The 22,957-nt window shown below is 41.2% G+C and overlaps 1 protein-coding gene across 5 annotated transcripts in view; it reads left to right on the top strand.

Annotated features, from left to right (window-relative positions):
* The first annotated feature begins 7,501 nt into the window (after positions 1-7,501).
* MAP3K4 (mitogen-activated protein kinase kinase kinase 4) overlaps positions 7,502-22,957 on the top strand; it is a 111,076-nt gene continuing 95,620 nt past the window's right edge. For all 5 annotated transcript variants that reach the window (XM_061207237.1, XM_061207235.1, XM_061207236.1 and 2 more), the window contains exon 1: positions 7,502-7,797. In XM_061207237.1, the coding sequence (XP_061063220.1) occupies positions 7,652-7,797 (146 nt within the window). In that variant the 5' untranslated portion in view covers positions 7,502-7,651. The remainder of the gene's footprint in view (positions 7,798-22,957) is intronic.

The following is a 22,957-nucleotide window of genomic DNA, read 5'->3' as shown; positions in this document are numbered from 1 at the left end:
CTCCAATCTTTGCCTCTATTGTCACATGGCCTTCCCCCTGTCTCTCCACGTCGCCTTACCCCTGTGTGTGTCTATCTTTGTGTCGATTCTACTCTTCTTATAAGGATGCCACTTGCATTGAATTAAGGGCAATCCTACTCTGGTAGGACCTCATCGTAATTTACATCTTAAATGCATCTGCAAAGATCCCATTGCCAAATAAGGTCACATTCACAAGTGCCAGGGTTAGTACTTCACCATAATCTTTTTGAAGGACACAACCCACAACACCAGGATTACCACATGCGTGCTAATTGCACCTGGCCAGTGAGGCTTAGTTATCTTTTTTTTTTTTTTAAAGATTTATTTATTGATTGATTGATTGATTGCTATGTTGGGTCTTCGTTTCTGTGCGAGGGCTTTCTCTAGTTGCGGCAAGCGGGGGCCACTCTTCATCACGGTGCGCGGGCCTCTCACTATCGCGGCCTCTCTTGTTGCGGAGCACAGGCTCCAGACGCGCAGGCTCAGTAGTTGTGGCTCACGGGCCTAGTTGCTCCGCGGCATGTGGGATCTTCCCGGACCAGGGCTCGAACCCGTGTTCCCTGCATTAGCAGGCAGATTCTCAACCACTGCGCCACCAGGGAAGCCCCAAGGCTTAGTTATCTTTGCTTGAAATTAACACCTCCATCTTTTCTCTTGGTCATTTTCTTTCAGCACAGGTCTGTTGGCTATCCAAGCAGAGCACTCTATCCTTGCAGTTCAAAGTGTGGTCCACCTTCAGGCAGCATCCACAGCACCTGGGAGTTTGTTTGAAATGCAGATTCTCAGGTCCCACCTTAAACTCACTGATTTGGGAATCTGCAGTTTAACAAGATCTCCAGGTGATGCATATACACGTCACATTTTGAAAGTGCTCTAAAAACCAAAGACTCACCTTCCTTTTATACTGTTGAATGATTCTGGTTGCTATGAACACATAATGTCCTTTGTTTAAATAGGAATGAACCATTAAACATTCTTTTCTTAAATACCTCCTAATTATATTTTGAAATGTATTTGAAGTAAAAATGTTCTGAAGTTATGATGTCAAGTTCTCTGATTAGTTTAATCAAAACTAACCGAATCTGAATTATCAAGTGAATCATTGTAAGAAAAATCTTCCAGTGGAATTATCTCCAGCCTATATCACCCAAGCCTGGATGGAGTGAGGGAAGAGGATGATTACTCTGGAAATGTTTTTAAAAAATTTTGTTACCATTTTGGAGGAGAACCACAAAATAGCTGTTCTCAAATGTCAAACGTTTATGTAGCCCTAGCTAGAACACTGTATAGATGTATTAGGGAGGCACTTTGGGAAGTATTATAAACAGTGATTTCCTAGGAATGAGTTGTTAAAATACAGGATAGACTGCCTTATGAAACTGGGACACTTGTGATTGATGAGGAGAAAAATCTTGCTCTGAAAAGACAGATTAGGTAGCTTCCAAGGATGTTTCCAACTCAAGATTTCATGTTGTTGCAAAACTACTCTGAAACTGTAAACTTCAGAAGGATGGCTCTTTTCTTTTTGGAACTTATTTCTGGCCTTTGGTTATGAGTCCATTGCCTTGAAATATTTCTAATGTGCATCAGAGTCATAGCTCAATTAAAAATCTGTGTTTTAAGCTCCATTTCAGTATTTATCCTGACTACTATCTTACCTCAACCAGAATAATGTAAGAGCTTTTTATTTGTTGGTGTGTAAGTGTATAGACGCAAATAGCCCAAAGAGCCATTAAGATGGTCCACTGTCAATATAAGAATACAGGTTATTTCTTTTCTTTCTAATACTTTTTGTCACTTAAAACCTCACATGATATGAATTAACATTGCTTTTATGCCTCATACTGAATGTCTATTTTATATAGTTTTTCTTCCTTACTTGTGTCTACTTTGGTTGTCTCTCTTCACAACATATGTTACCCTTTATAAAAATCTGCCTTTTGATGCTTCTCAGAGTCTATTTATACCACAGTAATTGTTACCTTAGGCTTATTTCCCCAATTAGATCCATCCATCCATCCATCCATCCATCCATCCACCCAGTTTATTTTTTCAACAGACATTTTACTGAACATGTACTATGTGTAGGATGTTATTCTAGGTGCTGAAGATACAGTGATAGCAAGAAATATTGCCTGCTCTGGAGAAGGTCACAGGGTAAGTAATACACGTCATCAACCAAATAGGAGATGTAGATAGTGCTAAACTAAGGGTTTGCCCGAGATGTTACGGGGGCCTTCAGGAGAGCGCCTCACTGTCAGGGTAGGGCAGGCTGGTGGTGGAGCTCAGAGAAGTCTTCCCAGAGCGGGTGGGGGGCCCCTGAACTTCATTTGGAAGGAGAGGTGACACCGCCACATGGCAATGGGGAGCAGGAGCCCCTGGTAGAGGGTGCGGGAGCTTGGCGCTTGTTCCACACAAGGTCCGAGCGCTGGTTCTGGGCTGTGTGCAAAGTCTACGCCTCTTGATTTGAAGGGATCTGAAAATAATTTAGGAACTGCAGCTTCACAATTCTCTAAAAGTCACACCTGGATGTCTGAAAGAGAAGAGAAAGGATGAGAATCAGGCAAGTTCTGTGGCCGTTTTGGTGGGGAAATGACTGAAATGTTTGGCCAGCGAGAAGAGCGGGCTCTCTCAGAGATTTCATTTTTTTAAAGCCACCCATTCCTCACAGGATCCTGGAGAGGTGGAATGAGAAGTCAGAGCAGAGATGAGACGTGGGCTCTCCTGATGTCTGCTGCCTGTGCTTCCTTCTGGAAGCTTCCAGGAGGAGGGCTCTTCCCCGTGTGGATTTCCGCTAATGCATCTCTCACCCTTTAGAGTCCAACTTGTTCTTTGTTGGAGGCCACTTCCTTTCCCTTAATTAGTTTCATTCATGCTATTCTAACCATTGAAAAAAATAGTGAGAGTAATGTTTTGTCCTTTGTTTAATGATTCAGAGCTGGCAGGGTGATGCACTCTCTTTAGATCCTATGTTTGCACAGAGAAGCACCTCTGAAATAAGGGATGATTTGGGTCCTGGTGGAGAAATAAGAAAAACGGTCAAATCACCTCTCAGAAAAAAACCAAGGGAGATTTTACCTAACTTGCCACTATTCAAAAGAGAAAGACTAAACTTAAATGTTACAAGGACTATTTAAAAGTGTGGCAACTAATTATCCTTTGTATGTATCCAATTTTTTGTGTGCTTTACTAGTAGGTAGAAATAGATGCCATAGTATCATTTTGGAAAAAAAAAAAATCCATGTATGAAATGCCCAGTTTAGTTTTTCCTTGCTTGGAGTGAGGTTTTTATTGCTCTGTCACTGAGTTGGCCTTTCTCCGTGTGTGCTGGAGTGAACAGGTATCAATCCCCTCTGGTCGTGAGCAGATTGGGAGGTTTGTACTCTTGTCTTTCTGTCTCTGCAGAGCTGCTAAGGAGCCACCAGAGAGGAGAGGGCAGGGCTGGTGAAGAATCTAGGTGGAAAGCTCACGAATACCATAGGGAAGGGGAAACTTATTCTAGGTAAAGTGCAGCCCCATGCTCATAATAATTAAAAACCTACAGCCTTAGAGGTTTTGTTGTTTTGTTTTGTTTTTTTAAACAAAGACATAACCCTATTTACAGCATAGCTTGAGCACATTCTTTTTGAATTATCTTGTCACAGAACCATAAAATTAACTTTCTGCTAATACACTAGCCTTGATAAGACGCTAAGGCATTATAATGATGCCCTTAACACTGATACATATATAGATATAGATACACAGACAGATGGATATCTATACCTATGTTGGTTTAAGGCTTTATCATAGTGGTAGAATGTGTCAAAATTGGGCCTGAAACTAGTGGTAAGCAAAGTTAAGAATGTTCTGTAGCTTAACCTAAACTGGACCTTTGGTAAAACTTTAATCTGGCTTTTGTAACTCATTTTAAAGTAAAGAAAGTTAATAAGGGCTATGTGAATTCAGTTTTGAGGACAGAGTGAGAGGCAATCCTCTGAAGATCTTTTTGCCATTGTTTTTAAGAACATGATTAAAGGCAATGAGATCAGCCACATGCTAAACGGTGATAAATTTAGAGACAAAAATCTAATTATAATAGTAGTTCATTAATGTTAAAAAAAATCCTACTTTCTGAAAGCAATAATATTTACTGAGTTCCTCCGATGTTTGGGGCACCCAATGATGCCTTGGTCCCCTCCCTCCAGGACTGTTCCTGTGGTGGTCAGAGGTCAGTGGTGGATGACAGAAGGTGTCTGTCCTGAAGGAGTGGACACCCCAGCAGAGAAGGAATCTGGGGGCTGGAGGGAGTGAGGGCTGTGAGGGCCTGGGCGGGGGCAAAAAGTCATGCACCTTAATTGAACATTTAGTACCAGTTAAGTAGGGTTCCTACACATGAAGCCTTACCTGATCAGCTAGATGTAAATTTGTTTGGTTCCTGCTGAAATAGACAGTACCCTCAGGTGGAAATGAAAACAACAAGTCTCCCTGATGCTGGTCTGTGTTGCTGAGTGTTTCTGTGGCAGGTGCATGTGTGTGTCTGTCTGTTCCCTCAAAGTCAGTGGTCAAAGCTGGTTGAATACCAACATCGAAGAATACATGGTATAGTGTTATTTAGAGGAGAGGGATCTGTTTGATTCTGTAACATGTAAAGCTTCTAATATGTCTTCCAAGAAGGATTCTGGCTCAGAGGATTGCAAAGGAACGTTAGGAAAACTAGAATTACAGAAAGCTGGGAAATACTTTGCGGAGTTTTCTTCACACAGTGGCCTTGAATTAGTGTGTAAAGAATAGTTTTTATTAAGATGAAATCAGTTTTTCCCTTTTGAACAACTATTTTTAAATCACCATTTGAATGGATGCCAATTCTTAGCCTGCAGGAGTGCCCGCATCTTGTTCCTGCCCTAGGGAGAGCGCGTCACCAGGTGAGAGGTGGCCTCCGAAGAAGCAGGCACGGCTTAGACTGGAAAAGGCGGGCCAAGTGGAAAGGTAGGGCCAAGTGGAAAGGTAGTGTGATGGAATAGAACCTCCTTTTGCACAATCCGAGTAGCAGGACCAGGTATGGAGCATGTGAAGAACTCAAAAAAGGTCCGGTAAGGACTTTATTGTGACAGCAACGAGATGTCAGTAAAATGAATTAGATAGGAGTGACATGTTTAGATCAGATTCAGAAAGGCTATTGTGGCCTGCAGCGTGAGAAGAGGTTGGTTGGGGAGTGAGCACTCCAACAGGCAGGGAGAGCTGGAGACTGTCGCGATTATCCAGGGAGATGCGACAGTGGTCTGAGCTAGCTAGCGAGGTTGGAGAGAAGTGAATGGATTCCAGAGGGAGGGAAAGTTTGATGGGACTCGGAGCCATCAGTCAGGGGGTGAGTGTTGGTTGTTCAGAGTTCTGACTGGGTGAAGGTGCTGTAGTTCATCAAGTCAGAGAACACAGGCAAGGAGCGGGTGTGAGGTTGGTGTGCGTAAGAAGGAAATAAATTCAGATCTTGAAATCTGGAATACTGAATTGCAGAAACGAAGTGGCATAGAATAGGAGGAGAGCAAAAACAAAAAAGGCTGATACAGGACACAAAATTAACTTGAATGAAGAAAAAATTCACAGCACAAATTGAACACTCAGTACTAGTTAACTTGGGTCTCTACAGGCCTTACATGATTAGTTAAGTGTAAATTTGTTTGATTTCTGCTAAAATAGTACCCTCAAGTGGCAATTAAAACAACAGCAAACCATACATCTCTCAAATGCTGGTCTATACATCAAATATTGTATATTTACAAGCGGGGAGACCTGAGGACAGGCCCCAGGTTGACTGTCTTCAGGAGTTATTTGTGAGCTATAACTGATTCAAACTATTACAATACTTAAAGATGTGTTAGTGAGGATAAAGTTAAGTGATTTGGTCACACCACTGTTTCAAAAGAAAATTTGAAATTCAATAAGTAAGAAGTTATCACAATTTCCTTTTGAAATAGTGCTATGACCAAATCATTTAACTTTATTCTGACCAATCTGTGTAAAATAGCATTGTCCCCTCCAGCCTCTTCCCAGCTTACTTTTCTCCATAGCAGTTATCACCCGCTGATATGCTAAGTATTTACTTGTTTGTTTTTCTTCTGTCCTCTCTCTTCCCCTTACTCATCTAGGATGTTATCTCTACCAGGAAAAGACTTTGTTTTGCTTACTACTATATCCCCAGCGTCTAGCTTAGTTCCCGGCACATATATGCATTTAGTAAGTATTTGCTGAATAACTGTTTTTGAGTAAATAAAATGAATGTCAATTTGGAAATTCAGCACTATCAGGTCATATAATAATAGACTATCTTAATAAAGAAAATAGACTGAAAAAGTTCTTAAACTACAGAGAAATTTCTGTAACATACTTTGAATGCACTATAGCTAATTTCACACATATATGTGAAATACACGAATATGTATATACAGTATAATGTACTTATGAATGCGACATAGCTAACTGGCCTTTAAATATAATCATATTTAAACTTTTCCATCTTGGCCACTTTTCTTACCAACGTTTAATCAAAACGTGTATTTTACATATTCAAGCTCCACCAAATGAGCTTTTGAAAACCAGTGCATTTGAATGAATAGAAATGTACTTAATTTTAAATGATACTGTTTTTGAATTAACTCTGGACTTCACCTTAAGGGAAATTTTGTAAATATTTGCAAATTAAAACTGTGAAGCCTCAGATGCTCTCTGAGTAAATGAGGCGGTGATATTTCAACAGTATTTTTATAACTCTGAAATAATCTTTAGAACCGTTTTCTTTTTTCTTTTTTTCCCTTTAGTGTAGGAGCACTCCAGCCCGAGTTTCTGGAAGATCAATACCCCCTCTTGTGATCCAGAGGTTAGAAGGTTAGATCAGTGTTCTTTCCCGCCCTGTTGATAGCAGGGTAACTTTAATGTTCTGCGTTTCCAGAGTCTCTGTTTACACAGTCTCAGAACCCTCAGTCTTGTGTGTGTGTTGAAGATTGCTCTTTCATCGGAGTGCACCCCCGGCCCCCCAGGACTCACAGGTCTCCCAAAGCCTCCACGCCCGCGTGTGAGCTGTGAGCGTTACGTCCACCCCGGTTTCTGAGGATGGCATCTACGTTTGGCGACGATCCTCTTGCTAAGGTTCACAAAGCACTTAAAAGTCAGGAGTCGCCGCCTAAGCCAGGCCGCGATGCCCTTCCCGGGGCCCTCGGTGCACGCCCCACGCTGACCACCTGGGAGCACCGGCGCGCACAGCCCACCGCACACTCCCCGCGAGCGGAGCCAGACGGCGGCGGCGGCGGCGAGACCCGGCCCCCGGGGCAGAGCGCCGCTACCCCAAGCTGCTAGCTGTCTGCCGCCCGGTCTCCCACGCCTCCACCCCTCCCCTCCCCTCCCCTCCCCTCCCCGGCCTTCCCCGCCGGTCCATCCCGGCGCCCGCCGCCGCCTCCCTGGGAAGCTTGTCCCTCGCCGCCCGCCGTAGCCCGGCGCTGCCCGGTCGCCGTCTCCAAGATGGCCGCGGCGCGAGCGGCTCCTGCGGCGGGCTAGAGGCGGAGGCGGAGCCGAGTCACTCCTGCACTCCGGGGCTCCGGTCCCCCGCGCCAGGCTGCAGCTTACTGTCCGCCGCGGCCATGCAGGGCTCCGTGCACGGATGAGAGAAGCCGCCGCCGCCGCCGAGCTGGTCCCGCCGCCCGCCTTCGCCGCCACTCCCGCCGCCGCCATGGAGGAGCCGCCGCCGCCGCCGCCGCCGCCGCCGGCGGAACCCGAACCCGAGCCGGAGCGCTGCCGGGCGGCGAAGTGAGTGGGGCTGCCGCGGCGGGCCCGGCGCAGAAAGCGGGTCTCGTCCTGGCCCGAGCTCGGTCGGGGGCCCGAGGGGGCGTGGGGGCCTCTGCTTCCCGCCAGGTGGTGCGGGAGCATCCAGGCTGCCGGGCCGGAGGGGCGGGGTGCAGCCCTGGACGGAGGGCACGGCGGCCGGGTCGGCCCAGGGACCTCTGCCGGGGCGCCGCGGGTCCGGCCGAGCGCTCAGCCCGCCGGCCCTCCCTGCAGCTTCGCCGCGCGCCGGGAATGCGGCGGGGCGGGAGCGTAGCGGGGCGCCCGTGGTCCTGCCGGGACCGGGACCCCCCCTCCCCCTCCCCCTCCCCCTCCCCCTCCCCCTCCCCCTTCCCCTTCCCCCTCCAAGGCTTCCGAACCGGCGCCGCGCTGAAACTACGCCCCTCGTTACTAAGCGAAAATGCTACCTTCCCTTCGCCCCCGCTCAAGTAAAGAGGTAGACGCTCGTGAAGCAGATGCACACTGGCTGTTTCCCCTTCGTTCTCCTCCTGCCCTCCGTTTGTCTCCCCCCGAGTGTGCCTGCTGTCTCTCCTGTGAGAAACTGCATCTAGGCTGTGCAAACAGGTTGGTTTCTCTTTCTGAGGGCCCTTTACCGGCCGTGAGTAGTAGCGTTGTGCAGATTGTTGCTCACACGTGCACATCAAGTGAAGGATTGATTTGTCGAAAACTTTGCTCCCGCAGGAAGCTCTAATATGGAACTTTGGTACCCAAAGCATTCGTTGCATTCTGTTCCCTAGGGGCTCTATTAATGAATTCTTATGTCATTTTTCTGATCGGGAGATGAAATTCACCATAACTGAGAATTTTCCTCTTATATGCCTCCGTTTGTATGTTCAAATGCCCTCTTACCCCTGTCTTTTGCATCCCAGTGTAAACTTGCAAACTGCTGCCCCCTGTCCCCTGTAATGAAAATACTTCCACGTCTCCTCTTGTATCTTGCTGTCTTGCTCTGTAGTTGCAGGAATAAGGGAGTTAAGTGTCCTCTTTCTTTTTCCTCCTTAAAGAAATTTTAAACAAAGTCTGCAGCTGTAGTTAGAACTGAATACAGGAACCACATTCGTGCTTGTTATGACCCAGTCGGCCCAAACAGATTTGTTTTGTTTTTATAAGCTGTGAAGAAAGTCGTTCTTCATCTTCCTTAACTCTGAGGTACTTCCGAGATACTCTTGTGAACTTTTAGGGAACAGCTTCTCTAAATAATGGTACATGGTGTAATGAGAATTCATTTTGGTCCTTTGGAATACATCTCACATTTTTAGAACTTTTGTCAGAAAGTTTATTATATAAATTTGTTAGTAGATTCATACTTTGAGTATTTTGACTCCTTTAAGTTTTTCTTTAAAAATAATAATAGCGAACACTTACTAATCGTTTAAAATGTGCCATTTCCTTTGCTTCTATTAACCCATTTACTCTTGACCAACAACCTTATGAGGAACATACTATTACTGTCTCTTTTTAAGATGAGGAAACTGAGTCACAAAGTTAAGTGTTTTGTCCAAGGTTTCACAGTTAGTGCTGAACTCAGGTCTGGCTGCACATTCCCTGCTCTTAACCGCCATGAAGAAGAGAGTTGATTTCATTATACAAACGGGCAGATCAGAAGTTATAATTCTGTATAACTATACTTCGGGAAAAAATGGATGTGAACATGCTTAGGTAAAAGGAACAGAGAGAATTGCAAATGTGCTGTAAAAAATGACTGTTTCTCTAATGATAAAAAGAAACCTTGAGTTTTCAGCCAGGTTTCTGTCTTTGTTATAGTAGAAATAGGTCAGGATAATCGGCTTCATCCAACTTTAAGTGAACAGCAGTGTACGGAACAAGAAGATCTTAGAAATATTTTTCTTAGCAACATTGCAGTTAATTTTACAATAGCAAATCTGTAAAACATTACTTGACAAAGCTGTTATTTTTTCTTTTATATGCCCTCATTGTCACCACCACCTTTTTAATACACAGAGCTGACCTCTGACCAACTTACTGTAGCTCATTAGTAAAAGATGCTTCAGGGGTTCTGCAGTTGTTTATTTGAATTTCTTTTACGTATGTTTTTAACCATTTTAAAGAAGCTCAACATGCATTTTCAAATAATGCTAGATGCCACATTTAACGCATAGGAGACCAATAACGTGACTTGTGCTACTAGGTTAACTGGTTTGGGGACAGACCAGAATAAAGCTCCATCTGCCATCTTTGTTCATGCACTTCATGTCGATGTGTCATTGATTAGGAAGGCTGATCTGATGCACAGGTCTTTTGTGGAAAGCAGGCCTGCACACGTTGGCCAGTGCAGCAGTGCGGCAGGTGCCAGCCCAGTACATCTGCTCAGCGCGTGCTGACGTGAGAGTTATGCAATGACAGGGGAACACAAAACAGGTTGAGAAGCGATAGTGCTCTTATGGTTTTACTGCCTGTTGTCAGTGGTGGATACTTCTTGTCCTTGTTTTTGATAAATAATTCATGATAAGGATAGCAGTTGTTATTGTTAGTGATTAAACTTAGAAATAAGCATTCCTTATAATTTCTTTTTTAAGCTTCTGGGTCAGTTGTAGGAGGATCCTGAGATTATAAGGAGAGCTTTTAAAACTAATTTGGAACAATTTACTTTTGTGATTTCTTGAATCTGCACTTAAAAAAAAACGCAGATCTTGGCTATTAAGGCTGATACGAGACTGCTCCTATCTCCTGTAAGCTTTCATAAAAATGTTTATGTTAAAAATAGCCTCCTTGGGCTTCCCTGGTGGCGCAGTGGTTAAGAATCCACCTGCCAAATGCAGGGGACACAGGTTCAAGCCCTGGTCCGGGAAGATCCCACATGCCGCGGAGCAACTAAACCCGTGCGCCACAACTACTGAGCCTGCACTCTAGAGCCTGTGAGCCACGACTACTGAGCCTGCGTGCTGCAACTACTGAAGCCTGCGTGCCTAGAGCCCGTGATCCGCAACAAGAGAAGCCACCGCAATGAGAAGCCCGCGCACCGCAACTAGAGAAAGCCCGCGCGCAGCAACGAAAACCCAGTGCAGCCAAAAGTAATTTAAAAAAAATATATAAATTTATTAAAAAAAAACTAGCCTCCTTGTTCTCATTTATTGACCCGTGTAAAGTACTTGTTACGTGAAATAACTTTTTTTAACCAGTGACTTTATTTACTTTTTATAATATGGTTCTTCTAAGTTCATTTGAAAAAATGGGTTTCACTACTAAAAAAGTACTTCAATATTCTGTCCCTCTTAGGTGATTTCATCTCTCCCTCTCCTTGAATGTCCCCTTGGAGCCTGCTTGTTTCAGTCTTGCCATTGGATGTCACTTATTTATTCTCCTTAGTGAAACCCACCTTATGGTGCAGCTGCAGGCTCTCCCGGCAGCATCAGTGATGGGCGTGGCTTGAGACCCTTACTAGGGGAGATACCGTTGGCAGGGGTGGCTTTAGGCAGAGAAGCAGTGACCACACAGCAGTAACAAAGGGCTCCAGTGATAGCAGAAGCTCCTTCATGTTCTGAAATAGGGACAGCTCGTCTTTCAAGAAGGACTTTGTGGTTCCCTTTAATTGTCATATTGTTAGAAGTTGCGTCTACTTCTTTCACGTGCGTTCTCTTAATGTCTTGTAAATCTTGTTCTGAGCCCTACTGAAATAAGGGGCTATAAAGTCTTGATTGTTTACTGGATACATTTCCTTAATAACTTCCTGTTACTTAATAATTCCTCATTCTTCAGTGATTATCATTTTTACTCATAGCATGCTGTTGTTTTAGCCTTCTCATTTGACCAGGTGGTATGTATTGTTTATAAAGACACTTTGATGCCTCCAGTCAGTAGGCCATTGGAAATAATTTCTTTAAAGAGAAAATGGGGGAAATGTTAGAAAAAGAGTTTGGCCAGTGACTGCTCTGGGTCTTTATAAGCTGGCATTCCCTGGGCAGCATAAGGTAAGCAAGGTCCAGGTACTGTGCTTCAGCTCCTACTTGGCTTTGTCTGTACCTGGTGGGTCAGTGTATTCTCTTGCCTGTAGAAAGCCAAAGTATAATTAAGAGATTGATTGGTAAGCATGACATCAGCTAGGGAAGTTAGTTGAATGATCTTAGTGACTAATGTTAACAGACCAGGTTGGCTTGCATCCCTAACAGGCGTACCCCCTGCTTCTAGGATGAGAGGCAGGTGACAAGAGTCTTACTCTTACGTTTTCATTTCCTTAGACTTCACACAGGCTGTTGTTTTTTTTTTCCTCTGGTCACTAACCTCCCTCAATTTGTTAGGTTATAGTGTGTTTGTTTTTAATCTTCAGTCTTAACTTTAATTAGATTATGACAAACCTTGCTTTTCCTGCTTTACTTTGAGGTATATTGTATCCTTGTCCCTTAAAGACATCTGTTTAAAAAACCCTCAGTGGTAGATTTTGACTAATGGTAAGTCTCAGAGGATCACCTAACTGTCTTCACCCTCCTCATAATCCACTCCTCTGACCCTGCCCCCGACAAAGAATCCTTTGGCGTAGTTTCTGAAAAAGGTGTGGCAAAGATGTCAGTGGTTGGTGCTTTCATAAAATGTTTTTTGACTCTTGTGAGTATTGTGTTCAAAAAAGATCATGATGGTATGTGGTTTTTCTGGATTTGTCATAATGTTAAATTTATTAATATTTTTTTAATAAATTTATTTATTTTTGGCTGCGTTGGGTCTTCGTTGCTGCACGCGGGCTTTCTCTAGTTGCGGCGAGCGGGGGCTACTCTTCCTTGCGGTGTGCAGGCTTCTCATTGCAGTGGCTTCTCTTTGTGGAGCATGGACTCTAGGTGCGTAGGCTTCAGTAGTAGTGGCATGCAGGCTCAGTAGTTGTGGCTTGCAGACTCTAGAGTGCAGGCTCAGTAGTTGTGGCGCACGGGCTTAGTTGCTCCGTGGCATGTGGGATCTTTCCAGACCAGGGATCGAACCCATGTTCCCTGCATTGGCAGGTGGATTCTTAACCACTGCGCCACCAGGGAAGTCCGTAAAATTAAATTTAAAAAATTTAGACCTACACGAGAATTCTGTGCAGCTATTAAAAACCATGTTTTTAAGGAATATTCAGTGACATGGGCAAATGCTCATGATATAATTCCTTCTAGGTAAGTCTTCATACAAGTGGGACCTGAGTATCTACTTTTAAAGAGATTCTCAGGTACTTCAGATTTATACATACCCACCACTGTGTTCAATGAGAAAAACAGATTATACAATAGCACGTGCAGAAGATGGTAGCCAGTATTTGACGTGGCTGCTCGGCTCGTATAGATCTCTCCACCAGCTGTGACTGTCCTGCCCCCTCACCCAACCCCGTGGCCTCCCCTCTCTCGATTCTAGCTCCATGGTGCAGGTTGGAGCTGCCCTCGGCTTACGCACTCCTGGCTATAGGGATGGGCGCTTGATGCAAGCCAGGCCATTCGAGTTCTTTCCTAGGATTTTTCAAATTGGAGCTGGGGAACAGAAAAGCTCTTTTTAGTAACTGAAATGTATACTGTGGAGGGAGTCCTGAGCCTAGAGCTAGCTCCCTGAAGCTGTAGTCACCATCTCATAGAGAACTAGTTTGGTTTCAGACAGTGACGTTGAACCCCAGGGAAAAGAGACCAAAAGAAGTCTTTGGCTATTGTCCTTTTATGCTACATTCACCCCCATTTTTCTCTTGATTCGATATGTGAATTGATAAATTCTTTATTTCTGCATAAACTATTAATAATTTGAGTTGGGCTTCTTAAAATCCTTATACTTAGTATGAACCCATTAAAAAAAAAGTATATATGTGTCTAGAAAAAAGGTTGAAGGGATACATCCTACTTTCTTCCTAAAATTTTTTATAATGAACGTTACATGTTTTTATTTTACAATAAAAAGCTAGAGCCCAAATTCCTGTACATTTATAATTTTAAGTCTCTTTGCATTGTTCCTAAAATTGAAATTGATAAGATTCTATATGTTATATAAAGAGACTATTGTTGCCAAATTTTAAATTAATTTAAATTTTCCTTTTTAAAATTTTATTATATATGCACTATCTGAGCTGACGATATCCATTTGGTTTTCTTTAATTATTTAGTTCATCCTGGATAACAGAGTTTGTAGTTGAGATACAAGCAACATCAACAGTAACAAACAAAGGGCTTGCTCTATGGTGGCCTTTATAGTTGTAGAATTATTACTTTGATCTATAACTATATTCTCAACATGTATGTTATGTTAAAATACTTTCCCGTTTTTAAGAGGCATGGTTGAAACCACTGTATTTTAAAAGGAACGTTATTTCTCTGGAAAGTAGGTGTGGTAGGTACAGTCTTATATTTCCCACAGACCTCACACTCACGTATGGAGTGCAAGTTGCCTTTAGATATTTATTCACTAATGGCATAGGCAAAATGAAAATTTGTTTTTGACCTGTAAGAACACTCATTTGTCGTATTTTGCAGACATCAGTAGAAGTATTAGTCTCATGGATCATATGGATGCCCAATGTTTATAAAGTAGCAGGGAAAGATATTAAGAATATATTAGGCATTCTTTCAAAAGCGTTTCATGAGAGGATTTCATTTCAGCATAATTTCAGAAGAAATAAGCCTTCTGTGGAAAAAAGTAGATGCTAAGCTTTAAAGCTGATCAGATTTGATGTTTTCAGTGGAGCTTTTTTTCTTTTCTTTTTGCATGTGAGCAGGCTATTTGAGGATACCGCTGAACTGTAGAATGTTCTCAACAGGGCTTATTAGAGGACAACTAGTTTGGAGATGTAAAATTAATAGAAATTGTCAACCTTTTTAGTCTTTCAGTGGAAACAGTTTGGAAGAAAATTTAATACATGCATTAGTTTTATTGTACCATTAAAAATTCTGAAGTCTTTTTGTGTAGGAACATAAAAATATAGGTATAACTTGGTTTTCTCACAAAATTTTTTTTTTAATAAATTTATTTATTTATTGGCTGTGTTGAGTCTTTGTTGCTGTGCATGGGCTTTCTCTAGTTGCAGCGAGCAGGGGCTACTTTTCATTGTGGTGTGCGGGCTTCTCATTGCGGTGGCTTCTCTTGTTGTGGAGCACAGGCGCTAGGCGCGTGGGCTTCAGTACTTGCAGTGTGCGGGCTCAGTAGTTCTGGCTCGCGGGCTCTAGAGCGCAGGCTCAGTAGTTGTGGCGCACGGGCTTAGTTGCTCCGTGGCATGTGGGATCTTCCTGGACCAGGGCATCTGAGCCATGCCCTTCATTTCAGAGGTGAGAAAACCAGCCTACAGAGGCTGCAGCTTCCCCAGGGTCACAGCCTAGGACCCAGGTCTCCAGGCTCTCGCCTCCCGTTCCTTCTGTCACACTGTGCTCCCGTTAGTGTCCAGAGCTAAAGGTGCTCTTCAGCTCAGGCCCAACACACCAACCATGGATGGAATACTATGTTTTCTGGATTAATTGGACTTTATAGGGTGGAGAAGTGATGAAAGATTCGATTTCAGAAAAAGAAAAAAAAATGCAAAAAAAAAACCCAATCCTGAAATCTCCCCCAAATTTATTGTATGCAATTTTTTTCCCATGAAACTTTATTTCAAGTTCACAGAATAAAGAGGTGCCAGCGCTCGAACCTTTTTAGAGATCTTGTTATTTTTTTCTGTGCTCAGTCTTTAGGTCAATCAGGCAGTAAGATTGTAATTTCTGTCCTGGGGTGGTGATGTTGAAACTCTGGCTGTGATTGTGACCTATGGTAGGAAATATGTTTTACAACAGTATGTGGGTGCTGTATAACTGAAACAAAAATTTATGAAACAATGTTTGACCTTGTAATATATGATATATGCTGATAATTCTTGTTTTGTTCTCTTCTACTAAAAAATTGTTCATCATGACTCATTAAGTTGATTTTATTATCCACATATGGGTTGTGACCCTCATTTTGAAAAACACGGCTCTACCAAAATTTTAGAAAGATGCTATTGTAAATACTTTGTCCTTTGTCCCTTGAGATTGAATGAGGAGAACAAGCATTGTGCTTATCCACTAAATGATCAGAAGGCATTTTGAAGAAGCTAGGCACGATTTGGATCTGACTGTTTCTTCTTTGAAAACAGCATTATTTCCCAAAGGCAAGAATAAGAATGCATCTTATCCTTGTGTCTCAAGGTTGTTCTCTTGGTTGCTTATCCTTAAACACAAGGGTTGTAAAGATGAGTTTAAAATTTGGTATTAATTTTACAGTAAAATTTGGGTTGGAATATATGAGTACGTTAGATAATTTGTTTATTTTTCTCTGAAACACTAATATGTATTTTAATTTTTTTTCAAGTAGAGCAGTCCTCAAGAAAAGAAAAAGGAACTCATTCTCTCCTGCTCTGTGTGTGTATGTGTGTGTGTGTGTGTGTGTGTGTGTGTGTGTGTGTGTGTGTTAGAGTACAGCAGTTTTCACTGCAGTGAAGTATATTTTTATTTTTTTTTAAATTTCTTTCTTTCTTTCTTTCTTTCTTTTTTGGCTGCATTGGGTCTTCATTGCTGCACGCGGACTTTCTCTAGTTGCGGTGAGCGGGGGCTACTCTTCGTTGCGGTGTGCGGGCTTCTCATTGTGGTGCTTCTCTTGTTGTGGAGCATGGGCTGTAGGCGCGCGGGCTTCAGTAGTTGTGGCTCGCGGGCTTCAGTAGTTGTGAGTCATGGGCTCTAGAGCGCAGTCTCAGTAGCTGTGGTGCACGGGCTTAGTTGCTCCACAGCATGTGGGATCTTAACGGACCAGGGTTGGAACCCGTGTCCCCTGCATTGGCAGGTGGATTCTTAACCACTGCGCCACCAGGGAAGTCCCCAAGTATATTTTTAAGAAAAGGATGACCTGGGGTGTTATATTTTGCTCTCCTTCTTTGCCTTGTTAATTCTTCCTCCTCCTCCTGGTCTTTTAAGCATTGCTTACTTCAGGGTCAGCCTTCCCTTGACCTCATACCCTTTCACTGTTAAGTTAGATTAAGTCCTTCTGTTCTGAGTCTTCCTAGTCCCAGTGGTTTTCTACCATGTTCTAGCATCTCACCATTTGTAATTATCTACTTGTGTGAACGTTTGTTTATTGTCTCTTGGCCTCAATAGCCATCAGACTCCAGGAGGGCAGGGACGTGGTTGTTTGGCTCACTTTTAGGTCTCAGTTCCTGGCACAGTGTCTAATGATTGGTAGGCTCTCCACAGGTACTTGTTGGATGGAGGAGGCAGTGGATATATTGGAGGGCACAGAGGTGTTGGTACTAGACAGACAGGCTTTGAATCTTACCTTTTAATTAGTAGCCTCTGATTTGGGGAAAGTTACTTAACTTCTCTCAGAGTCAGTTTGCTCATTTGAAAATCAAGTAATAATAGCACCTCCTTCGTAGGTTGTTACTAAATTAAATGAGATAATGGCCTTTTATATAAAGTGCTCAGTAATTGTTAGCTCTCTTTATTAATTTCTTTTCTTTTTATTTTTTCATTTAAAGTGAAAAGGGAGGAAGTCCATCGTAATTAATTTTCATAAAAAGCCATCAAGTATGTTTTGAGGCTAGGTACATTTTAAAATAGCTGCAGTAATCTTTATTCAAGAAACATTTGTTTTTTCTATGTCTGTTGAAGTCATAGGAGAAAGAGGATTTGGGGACCTGGCTTTTCCAAATTCCCTCTTTTGCTTCAACTGTGATTATTTTGCATATTGTTCCTAAAGGTGTTTGGAATTTTGGCACGAGGGTCATAAATCATGCCACTAAAATCGGAAGTGTTAACACTACAGGTTGAATGACTCCTTTAGGTCATTAGGCACAGCTCAGTCTTTTTTCTCTGGAACTTCTTTTTAGTTGTTTGTTTAACTTGACATGTCTTTACAACTTAGATTACTACTGTTTTCATTTTTTTAAATGTTATGCATTATGTTTAAGAGTAATATTTTCCAAATTGGTCTAGCTGTTGCCTTAGAAAAGTGAATGAAATCACTTTTCTAAATCAGTTAGAAATCTCTCTGATTATAAAAATAACACGTGTCAATTGTAGAAAAATCTGAAAAGTATAAAGAAGAAAATAGCCAGTCATAATCCTACCATCTAAAAATAGTCACCATTAACATTTTGGCATATTTCTTTCCTGGGCTTTACCTCTTTATCTCTGTGTGTGTGTGTGTGTGTGTGTGTGTGTGTGTGTGATTTATATATTGGTTTGGCCAAAGAGTTCGTTCGTTTTTTTTCCTGTTAAGATGGCTCTAGCAGTGCTTAGTTGTCTTTAATTTCATTCCAGACAATTTTGTTAGGTTGTATTGTGACATATACCCTAACATATCAGCATGTATTTAAAGAAAAAACTTATCAAAATTGGTGGATTTTTGTGTAGCCATTTTAATATTGCAGGTGGAAGGAAAAAAGCACCATTTTCAGCATATTATGCTTTATTATTTCAAGAAAGGTAGAAACGCAACTGAAACACAAAAAAAAGATGTGTACGGCGTGTGGAGAAGGTGCTGTAACTGATTGAATGTGTCAAAAGTGGTTTGCGAAATTTCGTGTTGGAGACTTCTCGCTGGACGATGCTCCGTGGTCAGGTAGACCAGCTGAAGTTGATTGTTCTCATTAATTGAGAACAATCAGTGTTATACCACGAGGGAGATAACCGAATTCTCAAAATACCCGAATCAAGCATTGAAAATCGTTTGCACCAGCTTGGTTACATTAATCGCTTTGATGTTCAGGTTCCACATAAGTTAAGTGTATTTCCGCATGGGATTCTCTACTGAAACGTAAGGAAAACGTTCCGTTTATAAAACAAATTGTGACGGATGATGAAAAGTGGATACTGTACAATAATGTGGAACGGAAGAGATCGTGGGGCAAGTGAAATGAACCACCACCAACCACAGCAAAGGCCGGTCTTCATCCAAAGAAGATGATGTTGTGTATATGGTGGGATTGGAAGGGAGTCCTCTATTATGAGCTCCTTCCGGAAAACCAAACGATTAATTCCAACAAGTACTGCTCCTAATTAGACCAACTGAAAGCAGCACTCGTCAAAAAGCGTCCAGAATTAGTCAACAGAAAATGCATAATCTTCCATCAGGATAACGCAAGACCGCGTGTTTCTTTGATGACCAGGCAAAAACTGTTACAGCTTGACTGGGAAGTTCTGATTCATCCGCCATTTTTACCAGACATTGCACCTTCGGATTTCCATTTATTTCTGTCTTTACAAAATTCTCTTAATGGAAAAAATTTCAATTCCCTGGAAGACTGTAAGAGGCACCTGGAACAGTTCTTTGCTCAAAAAGGTAAAAAGTTTTGGGGAGATGGAATTATGAAGTTGCCTGAAAAATGGCAGAAGGTAGTGGGACAAAAGGGTGAATATGCTGTTCAATAGAGTTCTTGGTGAAAATGAAGAATGTGTCTTTTATTTTTACTGAAAAACAAGGAACTTTTTGGCCAACCCAATATATATATTACATATATTATATATATGTTTATATATATATATATATAAAAATTTCCCCTCCATACATTTTATCTTTAGAAGCTACCATATCATGAGCGCTTTCCCATGTTTTAAACATATTTAATGACAAACAGTATTCCTCTTTATTGGAATACTGTAATTTAACTGTTTTTGAATTACTCTGACTAGAGTTCTATAAATCCTAACTCATTCCACTGGTGTGATCTCAGAGTTGCTTAAAGAGGCCATCGGAAGCCTGTACCTGAAAGTATAATACATGGGAGAGTCCTTTTCCACAGGCCCTGAGGTGGCCCTTCTTTGTGGAAGACAGGCACCCTGGACTGTAGCTGATGCTAGATGCTTTCAGGGAAGCAGCCGAGTAAAACAAGCACCTATCTGTAGGTGATGGAAACCTTAAAGTGGGATGGAGTGATTCTTATTACACAGTATTGGGGGTAATCTCTGTCTGCCAGTGGGAGCCTCTGTTGTGTAGCAACTGCCTCCTGACTCCCATTGAGTGTTTTCTGATGTTTCTATTCCAGGAAGCTGCTTGTGATCTTAATTAATTTAACTAGTCCTTTGTTGGACTTTTAGGGTGTTTCCACTTCTTTAGCTGTTATAAACAACAATGTTATGAACATTCTTTTTGGCTCAGTCTTTATGTATATCCAAGATATTTTATTAGAATAAAATCCTGGAAATGGAATTGCAGTATTAAAGAGTATACCTATATATATTTTAGGTATAATCTGTTCCTCTGTAAGTACAGAATTTTGCATATTGAATTATATATCATAGAGGCAACTATGTAGGCAATTCACAGAATTTGATAATACAAAGATGAAAGAGAAAGAGAGGCCAATTGACCAATTAGGTGGGACCCGGTAGGTTCCCTCAGGTTTTTTTATTTTAAATTTTTGTGTAATATTTGCTGTTGTATAATGTAACACAGACATTTGTATAATATATATATGAAATGCGTAGCATGATAAATTATCTAGACGTGAACTTGCTCTTGTAAAGATCACCTGTGTGAAGAAAGCAGCATCCTAGAGACCCCTTCTGCCCCCCGCACGGTCACTACCCTCCTCTCCTCATTGCCCTGACACTTAGTGATATTTCACATCTTTCATGCAGCATGATGTTCATGAGATTCACCTATGTTGTTTTGGGTGATAGTGGTTCTTTTATTTTTGTTACTATAAAGTACTTCATTGCGTAAATGTATCACAGGGTGTTTTTATTCACTCAGGGTTTTGCGGGGGTTTGTTTTTTACCGTTGTAATCATTTTTAGGTGTTCAGCTTAGTAGTGTTTAAGTATATTCATTCACACTGTGGCAGATCTCCAGAACTCTTCATCTTGCAAAACGGAGACTCTGTGCCCAGTAAATAACAACTCCCCTCCCCTCTCCCCTACCCCCTGGTCCAGGGAGCTTTCTGGGTTGGAGATCTCCCTACCCTCAGATTTAGTTAGAAATAGGGAGGCCATGAATTTCACTTAAAGTCTGTTTGTGAGCAGACCTTTCAATACATCCCTACACAAATTTGCCACTCAATGGTAGCTAAATTTGAAACTCCTTTAAGCTTAAGGTCCAGGCCAAATAGACCTCATCCACACTGAACATCTTTCCCGTTCCTGAACATGGCATCTTTTTTCTCAACTTCTTGCCTTTGAGTAGATTGGTTCCTGTGTATCAACTGCCCTTTCCTCTCTTTTCTACTGCAGTCATTTCAAATGGCACTTGTCTTCTGAATATTCTCACACTCTCCTAGGCAGATAGATAATACTTGTATTATGTGTAAGTGTAACATAAAACATGCCCTGTCTTCAAGGAATTTATAATTTAGTTAAGGAGAAGAGATAAGGTAAATGGAAGCTTTATAATTCATGGTCTGGTGCAGAAATGGTGATAAATTTACATCTATCATCTACCTGTGTACCATCATTCAAATAGTATAACATGTTTTATATAATGATTACAATGAACTTGTAAAATAGATGTGCATTTTTCAGATGGAGAAAGTGAGTCTTTAAGAGGCATAAATGTGAAAGGATGTGGTGAATGATTTAAATAATAGTTTATTATAGCAGTAAAAGATATCAAAAGAATGATTAATTGCCAAGTAAATTATACAGGGGTGAGAAGATGTCCCTCTAGACTGAGGTGGGCATGATATATTATCTGAACATATTGTGAGCGTTTGCCATGTTAGTAAAAATATTAAAACATCATTTAAAAATGGCTCTATAATTCCATTTTATGGTCACGCTATAAACCATTGAAGTTATTACCAGTTTCTTGCTGTCCTCGATAGCACTGCAGTGAACCTACTGATACACAACTCTTTCTGCTCTTCTGGCTGCTCTTGTAAAATCATTTCCTGAATGTAGAATTTGAAAGGAGTTTGAACACATTTAAGAGTTTTAATATCTACTGTTGAACATTTTCTTCTGAAAAGATTATATGAATGTATAGGCCACAAATAGTGCTTACCTTACTAGATTTCTAGCTTTGAGTATTATTATAAAAAGTCTTTGCTAATTTAATAGCCCGGAAAGGCTTATCTTGTTTTAATTTGAGTGTCTGGTTACTAAATAGGCAGAACTATTTTCATGTTTTATTGCTACTTAAATTTATTTTGTGAATTATCTTTTTGTATTCTTTGCTTATTTTCCTGTTGGTATCTTAGGGTTTTTCTTGCCAGTTTTAATGAGTCTTTTTTTTTAAACATCTTTATTGGAGTATAATTGCTTACAATAATGACTCTTTTATAAATGAAGGGCAATTTTTTTTCCAGGTTAACTTTTAATATGTTTAGTTATTATTTTTTTATATATTGAAGTTTTAAATGTTCACATAGTTAAATATTTTCTTTTAAATTTTCTTCCATTTCTTTAAAGCTAGGAAGTCCAACACATGTAATTAAGGGAAAATCATTTCAGACCCATTTTTTTCTGGAAAAATACCATAAGTACCATTTTCTATATTTTATGGAAAAATACCATAGCTTACATAAACTGTAAGCCATAAAAGAGCTTATGATGTAGGTTTTATGTATTTTTATATCACTGTAAATCTTGTTCTAATAGCTATGCACATGGTAGATACTGCATAAGTATCTGTTGATGGAACGAATGAGTTAAGTCAATGAATTATCATTGACAAGACTTTAATTTTACTGGTTCTTGGCACCTCTTCCTTTGTATTCTCTTTCTGTTCTCATTTTCTGAGAATTTGTGAACTAATAAAAGACAAAGGAGTGTCTTTTTTTAAGGCTCCGTATGCAAGATTTCTATTCCTTTTTGCATCACTGGATACTACATCTTACATACCTGGTAAGAGCTCTCCTCTTAGAATTGCTCTCTGAGTGAGAGTTGATGTAGAACCTGTCATAAGATCCCTAATTCCCCTTGTTTTAGTAAAAATAGGATTGCCTTCTGTTCAAATCCTGCTCATTTGCTAGCGCTTCTTCAAATTATTTTGTTAGAATTTGAATAATAGGTGATTAAAGTAAGGTAATTTGGTTATGTAGAGATCTGTACCATACAGTTTCCCAAATTTTTTGCTGTTCAAAATTTCTTCAAGACATGAACAAGTGAGATAGCCCTTTTTTTGGGGGGCTAAAAGCTTGTACTGACCTTGAAGTATATATATTTGAATTCTTCAGCATTCCATTTCTAGGCTATCAGAAAGTACTCTAACTGAAACTGGGTTTTACATGGAGA

The sequence above is a fragment of the Eubalaena glacialis genome, chromosome 12 (assembly GCF_028564815.1).
Source record: "Eubalaena glacialis isolate mEubGla1 chromosome 12, mEubGla1.1.hap2.+ XY, whole genome shotgun sequence".
Lineage (NCBI taxonomy): Eukaryota > Metazoa > Chordata > Mammalia > Artiodactyla > Balaenidae > Eubalaena > Eubalaena glacialis.
The sequence above is the reverse complement of the archived record's forward strand: the minus strand, read 5'-3'. Positions and strand labels throughout refer to the sequence as shown.